General features: G+C 39.2%; 2 protein-coding genes across 3 annotated transcripts in view; both read right to left on the reverse strand.

Moving 5' to 3' along the window:
• The window catches only part of cped1 (cadherin-like and PC-esterase domain containing 1), a 49,063-nt gene extending 39,237 nt beyond the window's left edge, over positions 1-9,826 (reverse strand). For both annotated transcript variants that reach the window (XM_044342805.1, XM_044342806.1), the window contains exons 1-2: positions 8,700-9,826; positions 143-305 (exon numbers count right to left, since the gene is read on the reverse strand). In XM_044342805.1, the coding sequence (XP_044198740.1) occupies positions 143-305; positions 8,700-8,969 (433 nt within the window). In that variant the 5' untranslated portion in view covers positions 8,970-9,826. The remainder of the gene's footprint in view (positions 1-142; positions 306-8,699) is intronic.
• Positions 9,827-12,347: 2,521 nt separating this feature from the next.
• Positions 12,348-15,358, reverse strand: LOC122974823 (NAD(P)(+)--arginine ADP-ribosyltransferase 2-like). Its single transcript, XM_044342808.1, has 3 exons — positions 15,253-15,358; positions 14,982-15,066; positions 12,348-13,584 (listed from the first exon to the last, which is right to left on the reverse strand). Exons 2-3 carry the CDS (start codon positions 15,054-15,056, stop codon positions 12,871-12,873), a joined length of 789 nt encoding a protein of 262 aa, XP_044198743.1. The 5' UTR covers positions 15,057-15,066; positions 15,253-15,358; the 3' UTR covers positions 12,348-12,870.
• Between the last annotated feature and the right edge of the window lie 9,017 nt (positions 15,359-24,375).

The following is a 24,375-nucleotide window of genomic DNA, read 5'->3' on the forward strand; positions in this document are numbered from 1 at the left end:
AAAGATACCAGATGTGTAACTGCTGGTCACATGTCAGTGAGGCAACATCTGCTCAAACATTTATCTTTCAGAGTGTTGTGATGTTTCAGCCTCCACGTTGACCTCCTGACCTCCGCCTTCTTCTTCTTCTGCTGTTTGTTACCGTGGTTTGTTCGCAGGAAGCTGCTGGTCTCTGCGTATCTGGACATCTGGACCTCGTAGTCCAGCTGCTGCAGGACTCTCTGGTACAGCTGGACCTCGGTGTCGCTGACGACGTGCCGACCCGTCAGAACCACGACCCGCCGCCGCCGAGACCACGACTGGATCTGAGGAGACAAACATCCTGTCATCAATAATGTTCATCAGAACTGATAATCAATCATCTAGAACATTTTACTGCAATAAACTGATGTTTATATTATTAGTATTTTATTGTTCAGTGTTTCTCTAGTTTCAGTTTGGTCAATAAATCAATTTAAAGCTGCAACTAACAATTATTTGATTATTTTCTCCATTAATTGTTTGTCATAAATGAAATGCTGATCAATGTTTCTCAAAGTCAAAGATGACGTCCTAAAAGGTTTTGTTTTGTCCACAAATATATTCAGTTTACTGTCATAAAGACTAAAGAAACCAGAAAATATTCACATTTAAGAAGCTGAATCAGAGAATCTGGACTTTTTATTCTTAGAAAATGACTCACGTTGGTTAATTTAATAATTGGTAACTAATCAATCGACCAATCGTTGCAGCTCTAAATCAAAACACAAAGTGTGTATCACTGGAACCATGTTGAAACGGAACAAAAAGTTTAAACGCACAACATGTAATTTCAGCCGCTAGGCGTCTCAATCAAAACAATAACAAAAGACGGAGTGTGATGACGGTGTGAAGTAGCAAGGGATCATGGGAGTTGTTGTCTTTGTTGTTAAATAAGCAGCTTCACTGGGATAGGATTACTCCAGTGTTCATCATTCAGGATGTTTTTACCTGCAGAGGTCTCCTCCTCTCCAGAACAAACGGACCCGCAGATTACAGGTAAAAACACTGAATAAAACTGTTTCACCTAAAAAATCAATATTTCTCTGACGATGTTTGGCGACCACCGGACTTCCTGGAGGGGCTGTTAGCCGAGCTGCTGCTAACGTTTGTCCAGTTTATTTCTCTGATAACTTAAGATCCAGACGTCCAATGACTAAAATCCTTCTTCCGGCTAAAAGATAAAGTTAAAAACCACCTAAATTTATCATGAAAATGTGTCTTAAAACTGAATAAAAGTCCATTTATAACAGTTTGTGTGGAACAACCACAACGCCGATGTATTATCTTGTATGTGTGTAAGTTACTCTTTGGTAGACGCCATTGTAGCGGACAAACACAGCGCCGCCGTATGAATCTGGTGCGTGTTTACTCTTTGGTAGAGGAGGTATGACGCCATCGACAGGCGACCAAATGAAACGGTCCGTTACTTTGATTAAATTACAGATTTCTCTGAGTTTGAAAATACACAACAACATATATAACACAGGTCTAGTTGTTTTTAGACATTTTAATATGGAATAATTACATATTATAGCTTTAATATAATAATATATATATAATAATAATGAACCTCATGTTTTATTAATATGTCTCAGCAGAGTTCTAAAAACACTTTAAATCATTAAAACTCCTTCAATGTGAACTTTGTTTCCTGTAGATTTGATTCATATTCATTATATTAGTTATAGTTATTATATCTCAGTGGTGTGAAGTTAACTGATGTTTACAGCTGGATGTTTGTGTTTGTCTTTGTTAGATGTAATAAACATGTAAACATGTAAACACTGAACATGTTTATCACAGGTGACGTCTGAATGATGTTTAAACTGTTGATGACGGTTTAAGGTTTGAGTGAACTGACCCTTTAAAGAAACTGCTGACAGGAGACATGAAACATGAAACTGGGTCAGTCTGTTAAAGACTGCAGCTTGTTTAAAACCACAGAAGAAGAAAGTCAAACTGCAGTAAAAACAAACCGAAGAAGAATTTATCTGAACTCAACTTTACTTGTCGTTCAGTTCTTCTTGTTATATTTAGTTTCTGTCTGTTTTTCAGCTCAGAGCTGCAGATTGTTGGCAGACTTTCTGTTTTTCTGACTTCAGTCTTTGTTTCTTCTCTCAGTCAGAAAACTCAGCGAGTCCCAGACGAACACAAAGACTGGTTTTATTCTACAAACTGCTGAAGATCACAAACACACATTTATAGTGAACTTTTTTTACCCACCAGTAGATCTGCAAACTTCATTTCTTCCTTATAATCAAACTGAACTCTGATGTGTCAACAGAAGAGTGTTTGTTCACTTTATTTGTCCCTGAAGGGAAACTTATAGTCAACAAGCAACACGATGCAGGAAGAAGCAGAAATAAGCTGCACACATGATGATAATAATGGTGATAATATTAGTGCAATGAAAGTATAACACAGTGTGTTGATGGGTGGCTGAGAGTTGAGGAGCTGAACAGTCTTGGGGTTAAAGGTCACCTCTGTGTCCTGCAGCCTGGGCAGTGACGCTGGCGTCCTGAGGGGACCAGTGGGGGGTCCTGGAGGGTCCTGGAGGGTCCTGGAGGGTCCTGCCAGCTGACCTGCTGGTCTCGCAGGGAGTCTTTGACTGGAACCAGCAGGTGAAGGAGAATGTTGTGACGCTCTCAGTGAAGGAGCAGTAAAACGTTGTGAGGATCTCCTTCATGTCCGGGTATTTATACTCCTCAACAATCTCTACGGGCTTCCTGTGGATTGTGGTGATGTCTGTTGGAGAAGGTCACTACCAGCTCCTCGGTCTTGTTCACATTCAGCTCCAGGCGGGAGACGTCACTCCACAAACTGATGAAGAGCTGAGCTGAGGTGCTGTGAGGAGGACTGTGTCTGGTGGACCTGCAGTCATCAGTGTAGAGGATGAGGAGCAGGGCTGAGAGGTTGTAGGGAGAGAAGGTTCATCTAGGTGGAAGCAGCAGGACCGTGTGGCTGCAGGGTGTCGGGTGAATAATGAACACTCCTCTGCCTGCGTCATATGCAAACTGGAGCGGATCCATCTGTGAGTCTGTTGCCTTGATGGTTTTCGATGAGCCTCTCCAAATTCTTCATCACAACAGAGGTGAGGGCCACAGGCCTGCGGTCGTTTAGGGCCTGATAGTGGTCTTCTTCTGTGTGGGAATAACTGTGAAGTGTCTCCAGAGCTGGAGGACCACGCTGCCGGCTTGGAGACGGTTCGGAGATGGTTGCATCTATCTGTCTGTCTCGGTTCTGCTGTAGAATGAACTGAGGTGATGACGGAGCGATGCTCGGCTGCTGCCATGTTCTTTAAATGTTTGCTCCACTTTGTCTTTATTTCAGTTTTCAGTTTGGCAGCTCTGATGTCACGCTGGACCTCTCTGTCGACGCCGCCGGCATGTCGTTCGCATGCGAGCTCATAATCTCGGTCCCGTCTTAGCAGGATCCTGACGCCATTTATCCAGACTTTACAACAAGAAAGATTTCACAGCAGCAACTGTTTTATCTTTCATTCAAACACAGTGTTCACGTTGCAAAGTCATCCACCAGGAATCTGCGTTTGCATGTACGTGATTGGCCGACTGGCTGGGTGACATCACGTTGCTTTGTGGCAAAAGTTGAACCTGGTTTTAACTTTTTCAGGCAGAGCCGACGTCAGTCTGCTGATGTTGTCCAGCTTTTACTACTAAAGACGCTCAGACAAAACTTTGAAGGGATTTTTTCTTTGCAGATTTGATATCTGGAGTATTTTTGTGTTTCTTGTGTTTTTAGACTCTAATATTTTGAGAGTTTTGGTCTTCAGCTGGTCTTGTCGGATCTTCTCCAGCCTCTGTGTGAACATGTTCAGTCTGAGTTTATCTGCTGTGTTTCTGAGACAGACGAGAAGTAAATGTGAGATCCTGACAGCAGCAACTCGCAGCTGAAACACATAAATACAGTGTTTGCAGCTCAGCAGAAGAGAAGCTGAGAGAAAACGTCTGAAGAACTGGATCACATCACGGCCGGCTGACGAGGACGTCAGTGTGAATAAACCGACTGAGACTGATGAAGCTTCATTTATCTTCAGATGAAGTTTAGACGGAGGGAGTGTCGATGTGTTCAGGGTCCGTGTGCAGAGTAGGAACTGTGACAGCAGCAGGAAGCTGAACTCTGTCCACAAACACAGAATAACGAGCTCTCATACCACAGACTGATGAACCGAGTCATCACACACACATCCAACACATAACACACTGATCACATGACCTGGAACACACTGATCACATGACCTGTCAGTGAGCTGTCGGCTGACATCGGGCAGGTGGAGTCTGTCCAGAGAAAAACCAACAGAATCAGTCATTTCAGCACCAAAACATCAAAATCTACACAGTGACGGCGCCCTCTGGTGGTCGCAGTAATGATGACGGAGCAAAGCAGGAAGTCAGGTGATGTTATTACAAAACATCAGTTTAACTGTTCACTTCCTGTTTACGACCACGATCGTCCCCTAACATCATTGTTGTAACCATGACGACGAAGGTCTCCTTTTAACCCAAACTGTGATGTTTTCCTTCCACCTTCTCTATGCTTTTGTTTTAGTTTGTGCATAAAAATAAACGTGAGTGGAAAAGCTGGAAAAAAGTCAAAATATCACATAAAAAGTTTTTCTGCTTGGCTTTGGTGTGAAAGTTGACGTTTGGATAAAAGCAGAATGAAACAGATTTAGTGGATAAATGATGTCATGCAGGAAAACATGTGACTTAAACGTCTCTGAAGCTTCCTGCCTCGCTGGAGAGACCAAAACATGGCGGCAGACGTTTCTCTGGGCGGCGTTCAGTACGTGTCTGTATAACTGACACAAAACAGGATGTGATGTCACGTTTCCATGGCTTCAGCTCTCACTGTCTCTCTGTTCATTGCTTCTTCTTCTGTTTCTGCTTTACTGCAGTCGACAGCAGAATCAGCACCAACTGTTATATATAAATGTTCACTAAACAGTCATTTTATCGATTTTATTAAATTTCTTCGTGCGACATTTGAATGGAAACCTGACTCATGTCTCCCAGGAATTACGTTCATATTTGACTAAACTGCAACAGCAGATATGTTTTGTTAGAAACGTAACGCTGCTGAGTCACGTTTTCTCTCCCGCATGATGAGAAAATGTTGTTAATTGATGTATTTAAGTTGCAAAAATATGGATACTGACAAAATAAGACAAAATACCTAGTTGTTGTTTTTCCACCAAAATATCTGCTAGAAGGAACTGCAGCAGTATGAAACGATCAGACACCATCGTATCTTAAACTATAAAGCTTATAGTTAAGGCTGACCTTAGTTATGCTGCTATAGGCCTAGACCGCCGGGGGACTTCCCATGATGCACTGAGCTCCTCTCTCCTCCTCCTCCTCTCCATCTGTATGCATTCATGTACCATTAATGCTTGTTACTAACTTAGTTACCCTTGTTATGGACGGCGTGCTTCCATGGACCGTTGCTGTGGGGACGCCCATGATATTATTATTATTATTAGTCATGTTTCTATTATTATTGTTGTTGCTGTGATTGTCTGTGTCTCCCAACCCGTCGAGGCAGACGGCGCCACCTAGAGTCTGGTTCTGCTGGAGGTTTCTTCTTGTTAAAGGGGAGGTTTTCCTGCTGCTGACGGAGGAACGTTGGGTCTCTGTAGATTAAAGAGTTCAGTTCAGACCTGCTCTATGTGGAAACAGCCCTGAGATAACTTCTGGTGTCTGTCTGTCTGCTATATAAATAAAACTGACTTGGCCTGAGAGTGTTTGTGGTTGTGTTCAGACTCGGTTAAGGTCAGAGAAAGATCACAGTCTCTGTTTAATAAGCTCTACATATCATACATCTGATCATGTATGAAACGTGCTGACATCAGTGTAACTCTACCTGAAGATCATCTCATCATCAGCATGTTGTTAAGCTGTAAACATTTATTATTGTCTCTGTAAATAAACTCATGAAGAAGATCAGCAGGTGATGACAGAAAGAACTGAAAATGTTTTTATGATCCTCTGCAGGCTGGATGATGAACCGACGAGGATGTTTTTGAGGATCTGATCAGTCTGATTGATTTACAGCTGGGAGAAACCAGACAGCTGAACAGCTGACTGAACAACAACAAGCTTCAATAAAACAGTTTGAAACAAGCTGCTGCGGTCTGAGAGAAGAACAGCTGCAGCCACTTAGCTAATCAAATAATCAGGTTAGTCATTTTTTTTCAGGAAAAATGACTAAAATGTGAAGATTTGATGGTTTTCGGTGTCGTACATGAATATCCTTGAGTTTCAAACTGAAGCGATTCATTGATTAACTGAAAAAATAATCAGCAGATGATAAAGAAAATCAATTAGTTACTTGCAGTGCTAAAAAAACCAGTGAGAGAGCAGTCCATGCCGACATTGTTGACAACAAAGAATCTAATCTGATAATACCAATTACAGACAAATGGTAAAAGTGATGCCTAAAAACAAACTATAAGTATGGTTTGTACCAAGTTTGGTGAAGATTAGATGAAATATCTGCCGACAGAAGCAAAAAACATGTTTATCTAAAAATCCAAAATGGTGGGCGTGGCCTATATCAGTCCAATCGGCTTCATCCAAGCTACATCCTCTTCATATATTGTTGTGATTGGCTGCAGGGTTCGTGGCGCTGTTGGTCTCATGTTTTAATGTCTCCTGAACATCAAGCATGAACACTGCAGCACCTCCCACAGACTTCCCATCATACATTTCAATACTTCCAGTGATCAAATAAAATCACTGGAATACGATAGAAAGAAGAAAAGTAACAGAATAAATGTTGAGTTGTTGCAGCTGAATGTTTTCATATCTGAATGGTTTCTGTAACTGAAAGTAGAAGAAGAATAAATAAAGAATTCTTTCATTATTCACACTAATAAACAACCTCCTGTGTGTGTGTGTGTGTGTGTGTGTGTGGCACTAATATTTATATCAGGAGACACGAAGCACCAGGAGCCACTTAAAATACTCAGCACGCATAGTCAGCATGTCTGAATCCGATTGGTTGTTGCAGCTGTCAGTCAGGTCACAGGAGCGGTAAAACAACACCTCGTGCAGGCCGCCGCTGAGCCGCCGCTGATCCTCTCATAATCTAAAAATACTGCAACAATGGCTGCCAGCAGGAGCTGCTTCCTTCTTCTGTTCATACAGAACTCCGTTCAAACATCTGTCGATTTAAAGACGCCGAGCTCACAACCAATAACCAGACGAGTCTTAAAGCGTCCGGTGTTTAAATGGAGTCTGGCAGCTTTCAGGCTGTTAGAAAGTTAAATTAGATTCATTATATTTACACTAAAAGAGTCTGAAATAATGTGACGTGATCCTGCAACTCAAACTAATGTTGATAAAGTCAGTGAGGTTTGATAGTTTCCCCCCAAACATGAATGTTAAATATGACTGTTTTATTTAAATAATACTTTGTTAATTAAGTATTTTTATGCCAAACGTTAATCCACAGATGTTTGAAAAGGTGTTCGCCTGTGATGTCAGTACGAAGACAAACACATTTTAAAATGGTTTGAGTGAAGTTTCGCCTGCTAGTTTCCAACCTCACCTTCATGTTTGATAGAAATAATATCTTAATTATGTTTAAATAAGATATATATTAGCTCATGATACTTCTGTTGTTACTTTGGTGAAATGAATGTATCAGGTTTTTAGAAATGTTGTTTGTTTTATTGAAGTAAACAAATATTATAATATAAATATTTATATTTACTTTAAGTTAATCAGTGAGTGATGTTTGGTGACTTGATCCTTTACTCAGTAACATGAATTTATTTGGGCTGTTAAAAAGTTAAATAGGCCTTTATGTGATTATTTTATTGAAATGAAATACCTTTATAATTATATATTATAAATATTATCTCATGATGTGTTCAAAGGTCTTTTTCCAACTAACTTTATAATGATGCTGCAGTTTCAGAAGGTTTCAGGCTGTTGGACGTGTTAAAATCGGTTGTTTGATTGAAATGAACATTATATTTACACTGATTCTGTTTTAAAATGAACTCTGAGTGAAGTTTGGTGATATTATTTCCTGCTGCACATGAATGTGTTTAGTAAATGTGAGTGTTTTATTAAAATAGAATAACATTATAATAAATTACAGAATCTGAAAAAGTATGATGTCATGATGTGTTCAAAGAAATGTTTCCAACAGCCAAACTAATTAATTAATGACCTGATATAGTTTTCTCTCTAATATTCAGTAACGAGCTGTTAGAAAGTTTGTGAAAAGTTGTTTTTGTTGTTTTGACAGTTTAAACTTCCTCGTTGTTAAATCAGGTTTGAGGATGTTGAGTTTCTGTAAAATGAGAAACAAACTGACATTAATCATAATATAATTTTAATTATTGGCTTGTGCAGAGTTTACAAACTGAACCTTAAAATACTCTAATCTCAAACGAGGTTCGGCAGGTCACGTGTTTCCCGTCACGGAAGTAGAAAGTTTGTCTATTTTGACCAAAAATAGAAACTTAGCTCAAAGCCCACTGAATAGCTTTCCCCAGAGCTTTCAACTACATCTCACAGTCTTCCTCAGCTGATAAACAGCTTTGGACAAACACTGTTTCTAAGGTGAAAGGTCAACTTTACCAACACACACACACACACACACACACACACACACACACACACACACACACACACACACACACTCACCTGAGTCTCTTTCTGTAAAGTCTGCAGGTGTGTGATGAACTTCCTGGTTTCCTCCATCAGGACTCCATCTGACGGCTTCCTGCTGCGGACGTCTTCATCATCATCATCCTCCGCGGCGGCAGCGGCGGCGGCGGCGGGCTGCTGGTGTCCGGACCGGAGCCGGGTCCGGGCCACCATCAGGGTCACCGCCGCCCCCAGCAGCAGCAGCAGCGGCCCGGAGCAGCACCGGCGGCGGAGCAGCATCCCGGCTGAAGCCCGGAGGCACCGCATCACTTTACATTCCTCCTCATCTTCATCACCTTCATCATCTTCATCTCCTCACTGCTGCCTCCTGATAGGCTCCCGAATCAACTTCTCTCATAAGTGTTAGACAGTTTATTAACGGATAAACGTGGGCCTATTGATTAACTGTGTTAATGGATCTATCAGTGGATCCACCAGAGTCCAGACGGTGTAAACTCGTGTTTTGATTCCAAAACAGTTTCAGCAGCAACAAACTAAATTTAATCAGCTGTACCTTTGAACCGGACGCTGTGCGCGCGACGGGTCGTTTCCCAGACGCGCGGCGAAGGAGAAGAGTTCGCTTCAGAGCAGGCGAACTGCATCTCCTCTGCTCCTCGGTGGGATCATGCGGCTTTAAACAGACACATCTGACACTTCAAAGGAAAACTTTTCTCCTTCGTTTCTCCGATTATCCTCAAAATACAAAGTGCGCAACACACCGTCTTCATCCGCGTCTGTGCCAGAAACTACCGCCGTCCTGTCAGCTGATGAAACCTCACAGTAAAGCTGGAAACGTAACGGCTCCGTCTCATGAAAAAAAGCCGAAAAAGATCCTTTTACACAAAGTTACAACCGAGTGTTTCCTGTTCAAACTTCAGACGTTAAAACTCGAGGAAAACGCGAGAAGTCTGGTGGCGTCAGAGAGGAGTTAAAAACAGGCAGCCAGTCTGGCAGGCAGACCATCTGCTTCCACTTAAATCCAACAAGAGCAGAAGAAGAAAAACTAAAGAGCCACAGAAGAAGTCAGATTTCCGTTTGAACCGGATCAGTCAGACCTGGACCCGCCGGCTCTTCTTCTCTGCTTTTTGTTTTTCTCCAAAGAAACTGGAAGAAGTTCAGAGATTCTTTTCACTTGAAGTTTGAACTGAAACTCTGCTGCTCTGTAGGAGGTCAGCACCCCCCCCCCCCCCCCCCACCCCCCCCCCCCCCCCCCCCCCACCCCCTCCTACACTGAAGGCTGAGTTATTTCTGGAAAACACACACACGCACACACAGACCACATATATGTGTGTTTGGGGGTTGAACTCATTGAAAGTCTGTCTATAGATTTGGTTTTTAGTTGATTTTACCAGCAGTGCAAGAAGAACTCTGACCTTTACTGCAGTAAAAGTACCAATACAGCAATGTACAAATACTCCATTATGAGTAAAAGTCCTGCATGAAAAATCCTCCTGCAGTAAAAGTACATAAGTATTATGAGCTTGATGTAGTTAAAGTATTGCAGTAAAAGTACATAAGTATTATGAGCTTGATGTAGTTAAAGTATTGCAGTAAAAGTAGTGGTTTGGTCCCTCTGACTGATATATTATTATATATGACATCATTAGATTATTAATAGTGAAGCATCAGTGTTAGAGCAGCATGTTACTGTTGTAGCTGCTGGAGGTGGAGCTAGTTTACACTACTTTATATACAGTTAGCTAGTTTAGTCCAGTGGTTCCCAACCTAGGGGTCGGGCCCCTCCAAAGGGTCAGCAGATAAATCTGAGGGGTGGTGAGATGATTAATGGGAGAGGAAAGAAGAAAAAACAAAGTTCTGATACACAAATCTGTTTTCAGTTTTTTAGAACTTTTTTTTAGAAGTTTTTCTAATACTGTCTTTATTTGACCTATAAATTAGTGATAAAGTACTTGCCTCTTTCCAGGAAATTTACTAACTTCAGATTGTCTGTGTTTTCTTTATTCCTTCCAGCATGATAACGCACCTTGTCACAAAGCTAAAATGTCTCAAACTGGTTTCATGAACATAGCAATGAGTCCAGTGTACTTCAGTGGCCTCCCCAGTCACCAGATCTGAACCCAGTAGAGCAGCTTTGGGATGTGGTAGAACAGGAGATTCGCAGCATGAATGTGCAGCTGACAAATCTGCAGAAATGATGAGATGCGATCATGTCGACAAGGACCAGAATCTCAAAGGAATGTTTCCAACATCTGGTGGAATCCTGCAACCGAGAATTGAGGTTGTTTTGGGAGCAAAGGGAGACCCTGCCCAGTATTAGTGTGGTGTTCCTAATAAAGTGCTCGCTGAGTGTATATTCCTTCATTCACAGTTATACAGGAAGTACTTATTAATAATTCATCAATTATCAGGTCGTCCTTGATTTGTAATTTCCTTTTTCTTTGGTAACTTATTGTAAAATGTTAAAAACACAACCGTTAGCAGCTCTACCCTGGATAATATTTCATGTGTTAGTGAATGAAATATTGATTGTGGTTGTAATGTATTCTTGTGGACAGCAGCAGGTAGTTTGTTGGTTTGGACAGCAGGTGGTGCTGCTGCATCAATAGTGTGTTTAAGTCTCACAGGGAGACAAGCTGGGTTCAAACCTGTGACATGGACACAACTCCAATAAATTTACATAAATATCAGCTGTGAAACAGGAAGCTTTGACATTTTATGAACCTCTTCTAATCTAAAAGTAGGTTGTAAAACTGCTGCAGCAGCTGGATTAGATTCAGTGTTGAAGTAAAACATCAAACCGTCATCTTGTTTTCTTTATTTCCACTGGTCCATTTACTCAAGTACTGTACTTTACTACAATCATCAGGTACTTGTACTTAACCTGAGTACACACATTTTAATAATACTTTATACTTTTTACTGCACTACATTTATTTAAGTTATTTTTACTTTTCTGATGTATTTGTTTGTAAGAACAGTAAAACTGTTGTTTTTTACAACCTTTAACTGTTGTATAATAATATATTCAGTGATTATCACTTAAGATTTGTACATTTTTATTAGCGACGGTGTACTTTTTCTTGTCGTTTGGGTTCTTGGTGGCTTTATACCTTGTTAAATTGACAAAATAATGAGTTGTACTTATAGCTGAGTTTGTGCTGATAACAAGAATACAAACATGCTAAACAAAGACAAAACTTGCAAGAGGATGCAAAGAAAGTCTCAAATGAACCAAAATGAAACTGATCTCCAAAGAGTTGAAACACAGAAATAAAGACTAATAAAATTAAATAAGAAGTGTAATTTCACGTTTTTTGTCTCATGTGTAATCCCACAATAGTCTGTGCTTAAACATCCAAACAACATTATTATACTGAACTTCACATGTTAATATGATGTTTCTCTAATATCTTGTTGAATTTACATGTCAGGAAACGGCTTTCAGCTCATTCTTAGAAAACAAACAGGAGCAGTTTGTGTTTGTTGGGAGGAGATGATGAAAACATACAGAACAGAAAAATAATCTCACAGTTTACATCATGAAGCCTTTTATTTCCATCTGATGCGTCTGAGCTGCTGCAGTCAGTCTGCAGGACGTCAAACAGCTGCTGGAAACTTTCCATCAACATCAACATGACTGAATGAGTTTCTGACTGTTTGTGTTTGTTTATTTGTTGTTGTTAAAACAGTTTAATTTCTGACATTGTTCTGCTGTATTTGTGTGTAAGAAAAACTATATTTTTTTACAACCTTTAACTGTTCTATAATAATATTTTCAGTGAGATTCACTTAAGATTTGTACATTTTTATTAGTGACAGTGTCATTTTTCTTGTTGTTTGGGTGATACTGACAAGAGAGTAAAACTAAATAAACAAATTAAAAAATAATTTCCCTCAAACCACCTCTCTTGAAAAATGATCAAATAAAACAGAAAAAAGGAAACATGTTATATTTTGTAATTACACATATCCTAAATACAAATGTGCACAAATTAATTTGAGAGTGTGCATTTCATAATGTTTGTATGTGAAAGCATCAAATGTGATGTCACATGTGAAACTGATGTTTTCACACCTGATTTCTAACATTTCACATGTGACATTAAAGCTGCTCCACATGAACCAACTATGGAAGAAGTACTTAGATCCTTTACTGCAGTAAAAGTACCAATACAGCAAAGTAAAAATACTCCATTACAACTCTCCATCAGTTGGAGAAAACTCCGCCCCATAATCTGTATGCAGCTTTGCAGTTTAGGTTACTCCTAGTTACTGAACTCTTCAAAGTAAAGACCTTCTCACAATCACTCAGAGCTGGAAATTTACCCCGACCTGTAATAATGTTGGTTATCTTGAATGTTTCATAGGGGGGAATAAGCACCTCTTCCTCATTTGGATAATTTGAATAATGCTTCACATAAGCTCCAAAACAGGTCATAATTTGAAAGCAGGTCTTGCTACCGAACTGTTTAAGGTCTGTTCTGAAAGAGCTGGAGGCAAACGTACCAAACCTAATTATGTCGTTAACTTTGCCAGTATATGCGGCCCTGGTTCTTCGATAAGTATCGTAACAGCGATATTTTTTATTCAGCTTTTGCATGGCAGTAGTAAGCCAGAAATGTAAAGAATGGAATCGGAAGAAGCTGCCATAGATGCTCCTACCAGTCCGGACTGCATTATTGAATTCTGCATAAATGTCGTTGGATGTATAGACACAGATTGCCTGCCGCTGGTTTTTGGTGAGATCCTGTGAGTATTTGTTTGAACATTTTTCTGCATTTTCCCAGGCAATTTTAAATGTTCCCACAAACTCTTTTCTGAAATATTCTTTCTGGACCCTCCTCTCCATTTTCTCGGTGCAGCCATAGTACATGTCATCAACAGCATCAGGAACCATGTTCAGTGGAATGGAGCTGGGTGCCTGGAGGGCAGAAGGAGGAAGGAACAGCTAATGTTACACAACAAAGCTTTTATGATTTATTCAAACCAACTTCTAGAAATGACACTTATATAAACTGCAACAGTAAATACAGGTTGAAGGAAACGTAATGCAGTCTGAATGATGTTTTCTGTCGACGTGATGAGAAAACGTTGACTGACGTGTTTCATTAGTTTGATCTTCAGTCTAATATCTGCTGGTAGTAACTCCAGCAGTATGAAACGTTTGCTTGTGTTCAGACTCTGGCAGCTCTTGGTTCAGGTCAGAGAAAGATCACAGTCTCTGTTTAATACACAAGAAAGTTTATTCATATTAAACTGAAACCAGCATATTTCACTAACCTGAACACACACAAAACTCCTCTGACCTCTGACCTTCCACTGCAGTCAGATACACACACGTAGCTTCACTCATTAACCCGGCGGTGCAGTGGTAGATAAAAGGTTGGATAAACACTATTTTACCTCACAGCTGTGAGGGCCTGATGGGTGATAGATGGACCAATCAGTCTATTTCTTAAAAACACATCTGGATTCACACACTGTCTACATGCTCTTTATTACAGACCCATGTTTGGAATATAGTGAAAGAAGAAAACTGACTTATGAGGAATTCATCTGTTTAAACTTGATTAAAAATCTGCATTTTGTGTTTCATTATAATGAAACTCTTTGCTGTTTACAACAAATTCTGAGGTCACCAGCTGTTTAACTGGTTAACCCGTTCAGATCCCCCGACCAGTCCAGCGGACTGAACTTTTCTAGATCTATGATTACTGTCATCTGATTCCACAAACTTATTTGTCTGGATGTCTAGAAGCCAATCACAGTGTTCCACATCATGTACAGTGGACTGCAGTAGAGCCACACCCTCTTTTTCAGCCAGTATGGCCGACTGTGAGGCGAGGAGGAAGCATAATAATTTTAATCTACTGATCATATTGCTAAAGTACATAATTGGTGTTTAAACTGTGTTTAAAGTAAATATGAGAATGAATGTTTGTTAAAATAATACAAAATATATATGCAATGAGTTAATATTCATGAAAAATTAAGATTTCTCTTAAGAAATTTTTTGTCATTTTTACTATTAGTTAGTTTCTCATGGTCAGATTCTCCGTCCAGAAAAAAATAAGATATAACAAAGTATTTTAATCTTTTTTATTGCTAATGATTTATGAAAGCATTTAGAGTAGAGGTCCAGTATTACAGCATTTTTTGTGTTTGGAACATAATGGGGTTCTGAACTGGAGACTGGGTCGCAACCACCAGTCACTCACTGGTACTGAGCCAAGAATCAACCTGACTCCATGGAGTCAAACAAGAAAGTAAATGTCCCTCAATGTGTAATTTGATCTTTTTTCAGAATATGGTACTCACCTTCCATTGACCCGCAGGCATCGTCCAGCAAGGGACCAGAAGTACTGCAGCAAAGATCAGCAGGTGAGCCTTCATCTCTGCAGCTCTACAATGTTAACATGCACACATGAAGAAGTCTGACATGTACAACAGCCTGCAGTCTGCTGCCTGCTGTATTACACATATATAGAAAACTTTGCTACAATAACTGTTCAAACAAACATTAAAACATTAAAAAAAGCATGATGATGATGATGATGATGATGATGATGATGATGGAAGATCAACTCACCAGTCTGATGTGAAGTTGAGCAGTAAGTGAAGCGCTGAGTCAAAAGGTTTGGTTGGACAACAGGTCCTTAATGTTTCTACAGGACTCATGATCATCTTTTTATACACACACACACACACACACACACACACACACACACACACACACACACACACACACACACACATACAAGGATGTAAATTTGGTTTGAGAAGGGGCGGGTCCACAAAAAAAATCATCATGCCAAGTCATTGTGCTAAATTAATTTAGCATGATGAGTTTCTGGGTTTTACTTATTTTGTGAAAAGAAGAAGAAATTGTAAACCTATATTATATTCAACATCAATAACATGTATTCCTCATATTTCCCTCTCAGCTGTGGCTAAAGGCAGGGATTCCCAGTTTCACCAGTAATATTTGTAGCAGCTATGGAGCCATGGATCTCCAGAAAGGTTCATTTAAATATCATGAACATGGAAATGTTTAATTATATGCAGATGATTTGATCTTATACATTTAAACTCCATAAAGTCAGAACGTTCAGTACGTTGGTGTGGCAATCCACCTCTTGCACTTGACTTAAATGAAGAAAGAAACAGTTTCTCAACACAGTATTGTCACACTTTCTTTAATGCTCAGAGCAGCTCACTCACACTGATACTGACATACAAGCTGCTGCAGAGGACGGAGCCCTGAAGAGTGGGGTGAATCCTCCTTTATCTGTTTCACACCAACCTCTAGGAATAGTTGTCACTACTATATGCTGATTATACCCAAACAGACATGGAAGGATCTGCTTCAGCATGATCAGATGTTCTTTATTCTCTTTCACACAGGAACAAACTGTTCAGACACACAAACATGGTTTCTATGACTGTCACTAAGCATTTTTAACTTTTCACAAGTTCACACACATATACATATAAATATTTGAACAACATTTTCCCTCCCAACGTCCACTGTCTAATGAGTATAAAGACAAAGTAGAACACTTCGCCGCTGATGTCACATGACCTCCTGTATACAGATGACAATGCTGGTTGATGTCCGCCATCTTGTCTGCATCCAGGTTCTTCTCTTTTAGGGGCCCTGGGGGTCTGGGGCCTCAGGACAGTTGCCCACTGTGCCTGGTTGATAAAACCCTGCATGATGGTTCCTGGTTTTAAAGACTAGTTGTCGTGTAGCAACGGCTCCGGGGCTAAATATGACTGCATTCAACACTTCCTTATAAATATAATATTGTATCAACAATACTGAGTCCGTAAAATATTAGAAGAGTAAATACTTTGACTAAATACTTATTGATCGGTCTGATCCCATGAGGGGAATGTGCTGTATGTACAATGATGACCAGATGATGAGTCACGGTCCATATTAAAATCAAACCTCTGATGCTGGGATCGAGTGTTTCTACCAGGCACAGACTACAAGTCCTCAAGTCTTTTCACTTTTACTAGTCTTTAACAGTAAAAACAACACTGTTTATAAAAAGAGATCCCATAATGCATTGCAATTTACAGTAATACACTGTAAATGAAAATATAAATATTTTACTTTTGAATGTAAACTATACAAATCCAGAAGGTGTTAATAATGATATAATAATATAATTGCTCCAACAGTGAGTTACTGTAATCACCATTATATTACAGTAGTGAACTGTAACAATGGTTTAGACTATATTACTGGGAATTTAGCAGCACTTCAATATGTAAATTACAGCAAAGGATAACAGTGTTATCTGAACTATTATAAAAGGTGATACTGACAAATGCAAATCACATTTCTTAGTGTACTCCAAATGATCTTATTGCTGTGAAAGGCTCGTCTTATTTAGAGTCCAAATGAGTCTTTGTGTGTGCAGATAATTCAAATTAAGACGGTTTTACTGTTTTATTCTGTCATTCAAATCATTTGGTTTTCAGTTGCAAAGGCCAAATAAATGACCTTCATAGTAGAGTCTTAGACAGAGTTGTAAGCTCCATAAAATGTTACCAGAAGTCCTCTCTGACTCCATCTGATGTGTTTTGGAGGATAAAGTGTTGATGAATGTTCACCTGTAAAAGAGTCAGTAACACAACGGTTTGTGTGTATGTGTGAGTGTGTGTGTGTGTGTGTAAATGTGAAATAAGAAGAAGTAGATAAATGTAGGAAATTACAGCTACATACTTAACAGCACCAAAACATTTTAGTCTTTTTTTTAAAATCTTTTTGGTGGTTTGTCAAACATGGTTTGGATTAAAAAAGGATTGGATTTTTCACTCATACAGTCCTTATGAGTGAGAAGCTTTTAGAGTTTAGAGTATCCAACTCTTCATCATTTTCACTTAAATTATATGTTTGTTAGCTTTGATTGTTGCTTATGCAGTCAGATTTGCTCTTAATTCCAACAAATCCTGGTATAATGTGGATTTATGTGTCTGTTAACTTCCTGCATGTTCCACTCTCGCCTCTCAGACAAGAATCATAATGAAAATATTTGTCTTTGCTTTTAGGGGAAATATAGACCCCTCACCATAATGATAAGGTGACAGAGGCAGGAATTACAACATGTACTAAACATTTCTTAATGTGTGGTAAACACTTGCAAAAATTCTCATGAAAAACTTTCACTCTGCAAAAGGGAAGTCAGATCTTTCTCTGAACATTATCAGCATCAATCATGTGGTTTCATGGTGTGCTTAATAATATCTAAGTTGAAGATGGTTTATCTAGCTGAAGCAGCAGGAAGCACATCTTACACCATACTTGTGAATTTTTTTCCTCCTGAGAGAGGAAGCTGGTTTGTGAAAGATGAAAGTAGCTTTTTAAATTCAACAAGAAGAAGAAAGAGGAAGCTGAGGTCAGAACAGCATCTTCCTCTCTGTTACTAAAGAGCAGAAACTTCATCTGGAAACTCAAAGACAAACTTTAGTTGAAGTGTCAGATGGAATAATTTAACTGTATCATTCATCTTTCTACATTTGAAGAACTCTGAATCCTGCTTGATGGGCTTTATTAAATACACATTTATCTGTGCTCAAGTATAAAATCCCTCCATATTGATGGTCTTTAAATTATATACGTGATTCTCTTTGTCTCTGCATTCTGCTGAGGTTGAATTTGGGAAGATGACTTTTTCCAGTCTTGTTTGACCAATCCTTGCTGTTCATCTCTTGTGAAGTTTATTTGAAATTATTATTATTATCCACAAGTTGTTTATATCTGTGGAAATAAAATGTCAAAATAAAAAGGTAAATAAATGAGTATGTTCCTCTGGACATAATTAAATGTTGTAAGTTAAGATTTATTTTTAAAGAAGGAGCAAGATGCATTTTAATGGCAGTAAAAAGGTTTTAAAACCTTTGAAAACTATTTTAAAAAGTATGAAAACAACAGAAAATACTGGAGCTTTTGTCGTCTGTGTGATAAAGTCTCAGATGATTTGAGTTGCATTTACCATGCAGGTCTTGAACAGTTGCACTGGTGAGAAGGCATGAGATGAAATAATCATTAAATCCATATCTGTATAATTGACATGTTTATATGAACAAAGGATCAGATGAGGACTGTACATGTGATGTGAAAGGTTGCACGTAGTGATGAACCCACAGTAAATTATTAACAGACTCTGCAGTTCCCCTCAGCTCCAATCAGCCTTTTACACTGTTTGAACTCATTGTTTTAGTTTCACACATTTAGAGACTTGCTGGTGAATAAAGTGGAACAGCTAAAGAGATTCATATTTGTAGACATGAACAAAGACACCACTCCACACTGAAGCTACAGGTGGAGGTGTGATGGGGCAGGTGGACTAAATTCAAATAAACTTTATTGGCATGACAGATCAGAAACCTATATTGCCAAAGCAGTACAGAAAATTATAAACATTGACAGATGATTAATAATTATACAATAATATGTAAATATAAACAATAATATTAAATGCAATATAATAAAAGGCATTTTTACAGATGTAATCACACAGAAACATTTACTGTGTTACAACAGTCGACATACGTCTAATCACAAGATGCTTATCTTCTGATCGTTATGTTTGGTTTATTTAGATTTCCATGTTTTATTGATCGACGGGATTTTAAATAGTTGTTTTTTTATTGTTGTAGCTGTTGAGAGAAGTGAGACAGAGTTAAAACCTCAGAGATACTTTATATTTACAGACAATACATCCTTTTTATTGCCTCCATGTAGATTATTGAGCATCATCAATACTGCAGAAAGAAATAATTTTAATCACAACAAAAAACAACCGTAGTTACTAAACATGGAACTGATTTCATGTGTAAAGATGTGATATTGATCAGAGGTTTATTTATATGTGATAATATGTTTATCTGTTGACTTATTCACTGTTAATATGGATGTTATATGGACAGTTTTCATTGAAGCTAATCTAAATTAACAAACAAAAACATGTTCAGATCTAAACTACTGTGAGTGAACATAATTTAAAACCTTTATTAAACAATTTTAGTATTTCAGTGTTATTCAGTCCAAAGACCACTAGATGGCAGCAGAAGACCTGATTTATTCCTTATTTAAACATGAATCTGATATTCATGTAAAAACATCTTGAAAGATGAAGGGAAACATTCAGGGAGGATTATTTATATAAATGTAAGATAATAGTGAAACATGCTTGTTGTCACTGTTCATCGTCTGTCTCGAGGAGACGGGAGGTTAATTGGTGTCTTCTCATATTAAACTGCAGTGGACACAAAGAGCTGCGAGCGCTAAGGACAGATTTAGACCCTGAACACACACTGAGCAGCAGTGGTGGAAAAACAGCGCCGCCTCCATCACTGCAGGCTCAGAGAGAACAGAAGATGTTTGCAGAGAAAACAGAGATGTTTGTGTCCGTCAGATGAAGGTCGTCTGCATCTTAAAACACGAGTGTGAAACATGAACCTGCTGTTTGTGTGGAGTCGCTCATTAAAGCAGCAAGAATTACTGCCGATTACTGTCTGTAATCATTTCACACACATGATGCTGTAAAAGTAACGTAACACTATGTCTGTCTTTAGCAGCCCCCGATCGGCCCCCAGTCGGCCCCAGTCAGCCCCCGGCCCTTGGTTGGCTGTTTGTCGGCATGCCACCCAGAATGAAACATGAGGATTTTGTAGATTATAACCTTTATTTTAATAGTATATAATAATTATAGTGGTTCAACAAATGATTATTTTCATTATTGATTATTTGATTATTATTGTTTAGTCTCAGAAAATCTTCAAAAATGTCGTCACAGGTTCGTAACACCCGAAGTCAACAACTTACTTGCTCTCCTAAACAACACATGAAAACCTCAAAATGTGTATTTTACTGCAGAATAAGATTAAGAAAACTACAAGAACTACAGAATGTTTTGATTAAACAATTAATTCATTATCAAAATAGTTGTGATCATTTTTCTGTCAATCGACTAAATGTTTCAGCGCTCATGATGCTGTAAAAGAAACGTAACACTAGTTCCGTCTTTTAAAGGCCCCTGATTGGTCCCTCGTCGGTCGTCTGTTGCAGGATTTAAGACGATTAGTTCCAGTCAGACAGGTTTGATGGAGCAGCGGTTCATCCTGTCAGTTTGTTGTTTGAGCAGCTGATCAAAAGTTCAAACTGGAACATTTAGTTTGTAGATTATTGAGCTGCAACAATTTGTTGATTAATCGATTAGTTGTGAACTATTTTGATAATTAATTAAACATTTAAGAAGAAAAAGTCAAAATTCTCTGAGTCCATCTTTCTAAATGTGAATATTATCTGGTTTCTTTAGTCTCTATGACAGCAAACTGAATATCTTTGTTATGGACAAAACAAGACATTAAAGTATTTTTGTCTCCTGCAGCAGCAGCTCTGGAAGTCCTGTGTTCTTTGAGAAAAATAAAAGGGAGAAATGTATATTTTAGATCAGAACATCAGTTTTCTGTCTCTGTAGATGACTTTAGTCTCATTTTTATTTTGCATTTGAACTTCGAGGGATCAAACACGTCTCGTCTCTTGGTGTATTTCTTTGTTTTGTCGCAGCATTGGTGTGTGAATAAAGTTTCTTGCAGCTTCTCTGCAGGATTTTAATTTGAGCTGATGGAGACAGAAACCCGCAGAGACAAACTGAGCTCTCCTCCATCTGAACATCTGACCGCTGAGCATGCTGGGAAGGCAGGGACGGCCATCAGGTAGAATATACATCTCTCTGTGTCTGATAATAATGAACAAGACATGTTTTTAAAGAGGACTGAGAGTCGACCAGCGCAGAGACGCTGCTGAAGAGTTTTTATTGTTTGAATGTTGTTCAGGACTTTAAATGAGCTCATCTGCCTGCAGATGTGTTTACAGGCTGTGATGTTTTACAGTAAGAATAATGAACTCTGCAGATCTCTGGCTCCTCCATGTGGACGCCGACTGAACTGCAGCTTCATTCAGAAAAGGGCCAAAACACTGCATCAGCTCCATTTTCTGCTGATTGTTGGAAAAAGTAGCGTTTAGTTTACACATTGAGTTTCTGTCATCAACAGCAGCGTTTACACTCATTATTCATAAAGCAGCAGCTGTTTATTCTAAAGGAAAGTGCTTTTTCTGTAATTGATCATCTCTCAGGAATAAATATTAGACTCTCACACTGTTTGTTTCATTTTTACACATTGTAATAAATGGAAATACAGAATATAAATGGAATCGGTAACAACTGGGCATAGCCTAGCAACATATAATGTAGCATAGCACAGCTAAGCAAGAATGTTTAACTCAATCAATGTACTGTACATGTATTGATTTGGCTAATGTTATTACATTAGTATAGTGAGCTAGGCAACTGCCTCATATGCCCGTTCAATGGCAAGATGAACCCCAAAGGGTCAAACTGACTGGCCAGTGCTTGATATGCCATCCTCATTGTCAGCACAGCATGTACGATGGGCCAGTATTGGTAGCCAAGGGTATCAGCAGCACAGTTCCATGAAAGTTCTAAGGCTGGCTCCCATAGGTCAGTCCGGTTTTGACTTAGCCACTGAAGATCTCGCATCAGGGAGAAGATGGGCTGCCACAGTTGGTTGATAGTTTGCCCACTGTCTGAGATCCAACCTTCCTTCAGCCAGCAGGATACACAGTTGGTTTACTCTTTGTGTGGCGGAAGGTATGGTGGGGATGCTCTCAAGGCAGTTGTCCATGTAGAAGCTCCTCTGCACTGACTGTAGCTGTGATTACAAGCATGTTGCTGCAAAGCAAAGATGACACAGCATGAGCTGCTCATTGTACCATATGTCAGCACCCGCCATTTGTACACATCCAGTGGGTCTTCACAGCGTAGGTCTCTCCAGATGAACTGAAGGAGCTGTTGGTCCTGAGCAGGCACATACAGGGGGGGGGGGGGGGGGGGGGGGGGGCGGAGGGTGCTCGAGTGCCTGCCCCTTTGCCCCTTGATGTCCAAAGTGCCCTTTTTGTCTGGGGTGCCCTGGTCTCCTGTCCTCTGGGGTGGGGTGGGAGTGAAGGTAGGGAAGGACGGGGGAATCTCTCTCCCCACAAGAACAGGCTCTCTCCCATTGGTTCTGGGGGCTGTTCAGGATGAGTGGGTTGGCGACGTGGTGCGCTCTCCAACAGCCAGCGTCCTCCCCAGGGTCTGGAGGCGGCTAAGGAAGGGAATACCCCAGCCTCATGCAGAAATAAGCAAAAATCCAAACTCAAATTTGGAGGGAAAAATAGGATTAAAAAGAAAGGGCAGGGGAAAAAAGGTACAAGAAACTACAGTGTACACTGCCGAAGCTGCCCTGGAAAAAAACACCCTTAGTGGTGCTGTTAAAAAACGCACACCACAGTCTTTTTTGCTCAAACCTAACAACCACTGACCTCAGCACCTATGTAACATAAGATGGAAAATGAAATCAACTTGATATTAATAATAAAAATAAGATGAAATAAAGTGAAAATAGAATAAGAGTCTTTCTTGCTCTTAATTAAACAACATTTTTACCATGTTTTAACGTCAGTGTCAATGTTGTTAATAACACAACAGACGAGTACACAACTACTGTACACGATGGTCTGATTATGGTTTGGCAACTATCATGGTTGTGGTTAGTGTTCTGACGAGTTAACACCTTTTGTCATATTGTCTCAAGTGTTGATGAGACAATGGAATACAATTCATGAAGGCCAGTTTGAGTAACAGATCTGAGTTTAAAGGATTATTAGACACCAAAATACTACAGCACTGCAGCACACTACATTGTTGTCCCAAAACATATAAAAACACATCAGTGAGTCACACTGTTGCATTGAGTGACATGTAAACCAGATATTTTCTAATAAAGTTGTTCATCTTTTGCACTGATGATTTAACCAGGAGAGTTTCATGCCAATCAAAGCTGTAGAAGTGCTCAAACTATGAGTCATGTAACATTATCCATGGGAAAAATGAATGGGATTTTTACTCCAGGAACCAGGGGCGCCCAAACTAGCTCCTCCCACTTGGCAACCCTATTAGCTGGATAATTCACAAAGCATTTAAAGAAAACAAGCAGATCCTAATTTAATTTCTTGTTACTCATAAAAAATGCCTGTAAATGATACAGTCAAACTACATGCATGCACAAGAGTCTCCAAACAAATTGTGAACCTATGGGAGACAAATGTTCTTATGCTGAGGGACATGGCCTCTTCAGTATTTATAACATCTTGGCTATAGTGCTTCTTCTAGGAGTACCAGTAAAGATAGTACTAGTACTGGTAGTAGAAATCTCATTTAATTACTGATATATGTTTTGGTTACAGTAGTAACCTACAACTAAGACTATATATATATATATATATATATATATATATATATATATATATATATATATATGTCTAAAATAGACCGTTTCTTTTTGTTTATGTATATTGAGGTGAGGAATTGGACAGGAAGTCTGACAGTTGTTGCTGTCAGAGGAACATTGGTGATGCAGCCTGAGTGTTACAGTATTATGATCATTATTTCACTGTCAGAGGGTCTAGTTTAGTCTCCCTGTGGACTGTAGGTGCAGATTTATCTGTTTGACTTCATCTGTTGACACAGAAAATAACTGTTTTTAGTACAAAGAGAAGTCTTTGTGTCTGTGTTTGTATCTAATAGCAAGAAAATAGTCAGAAAACTTTTTAAAAAAGCTCTTAAATTAAATT

The sequence above is a fragment of the Thunnus albacares genome, chromosome 23 (genome assembly GCF_914725855.1).
Source record: "Thunnus albacares chromosome 23, fThuAlb1.1, whole genome shotgun sequence".
NCBI lineage: Eukaryota > Metazoa > Chordata > Actinopteri > Scombriformes > Scombridae > Thunnus > Thunnus albacares.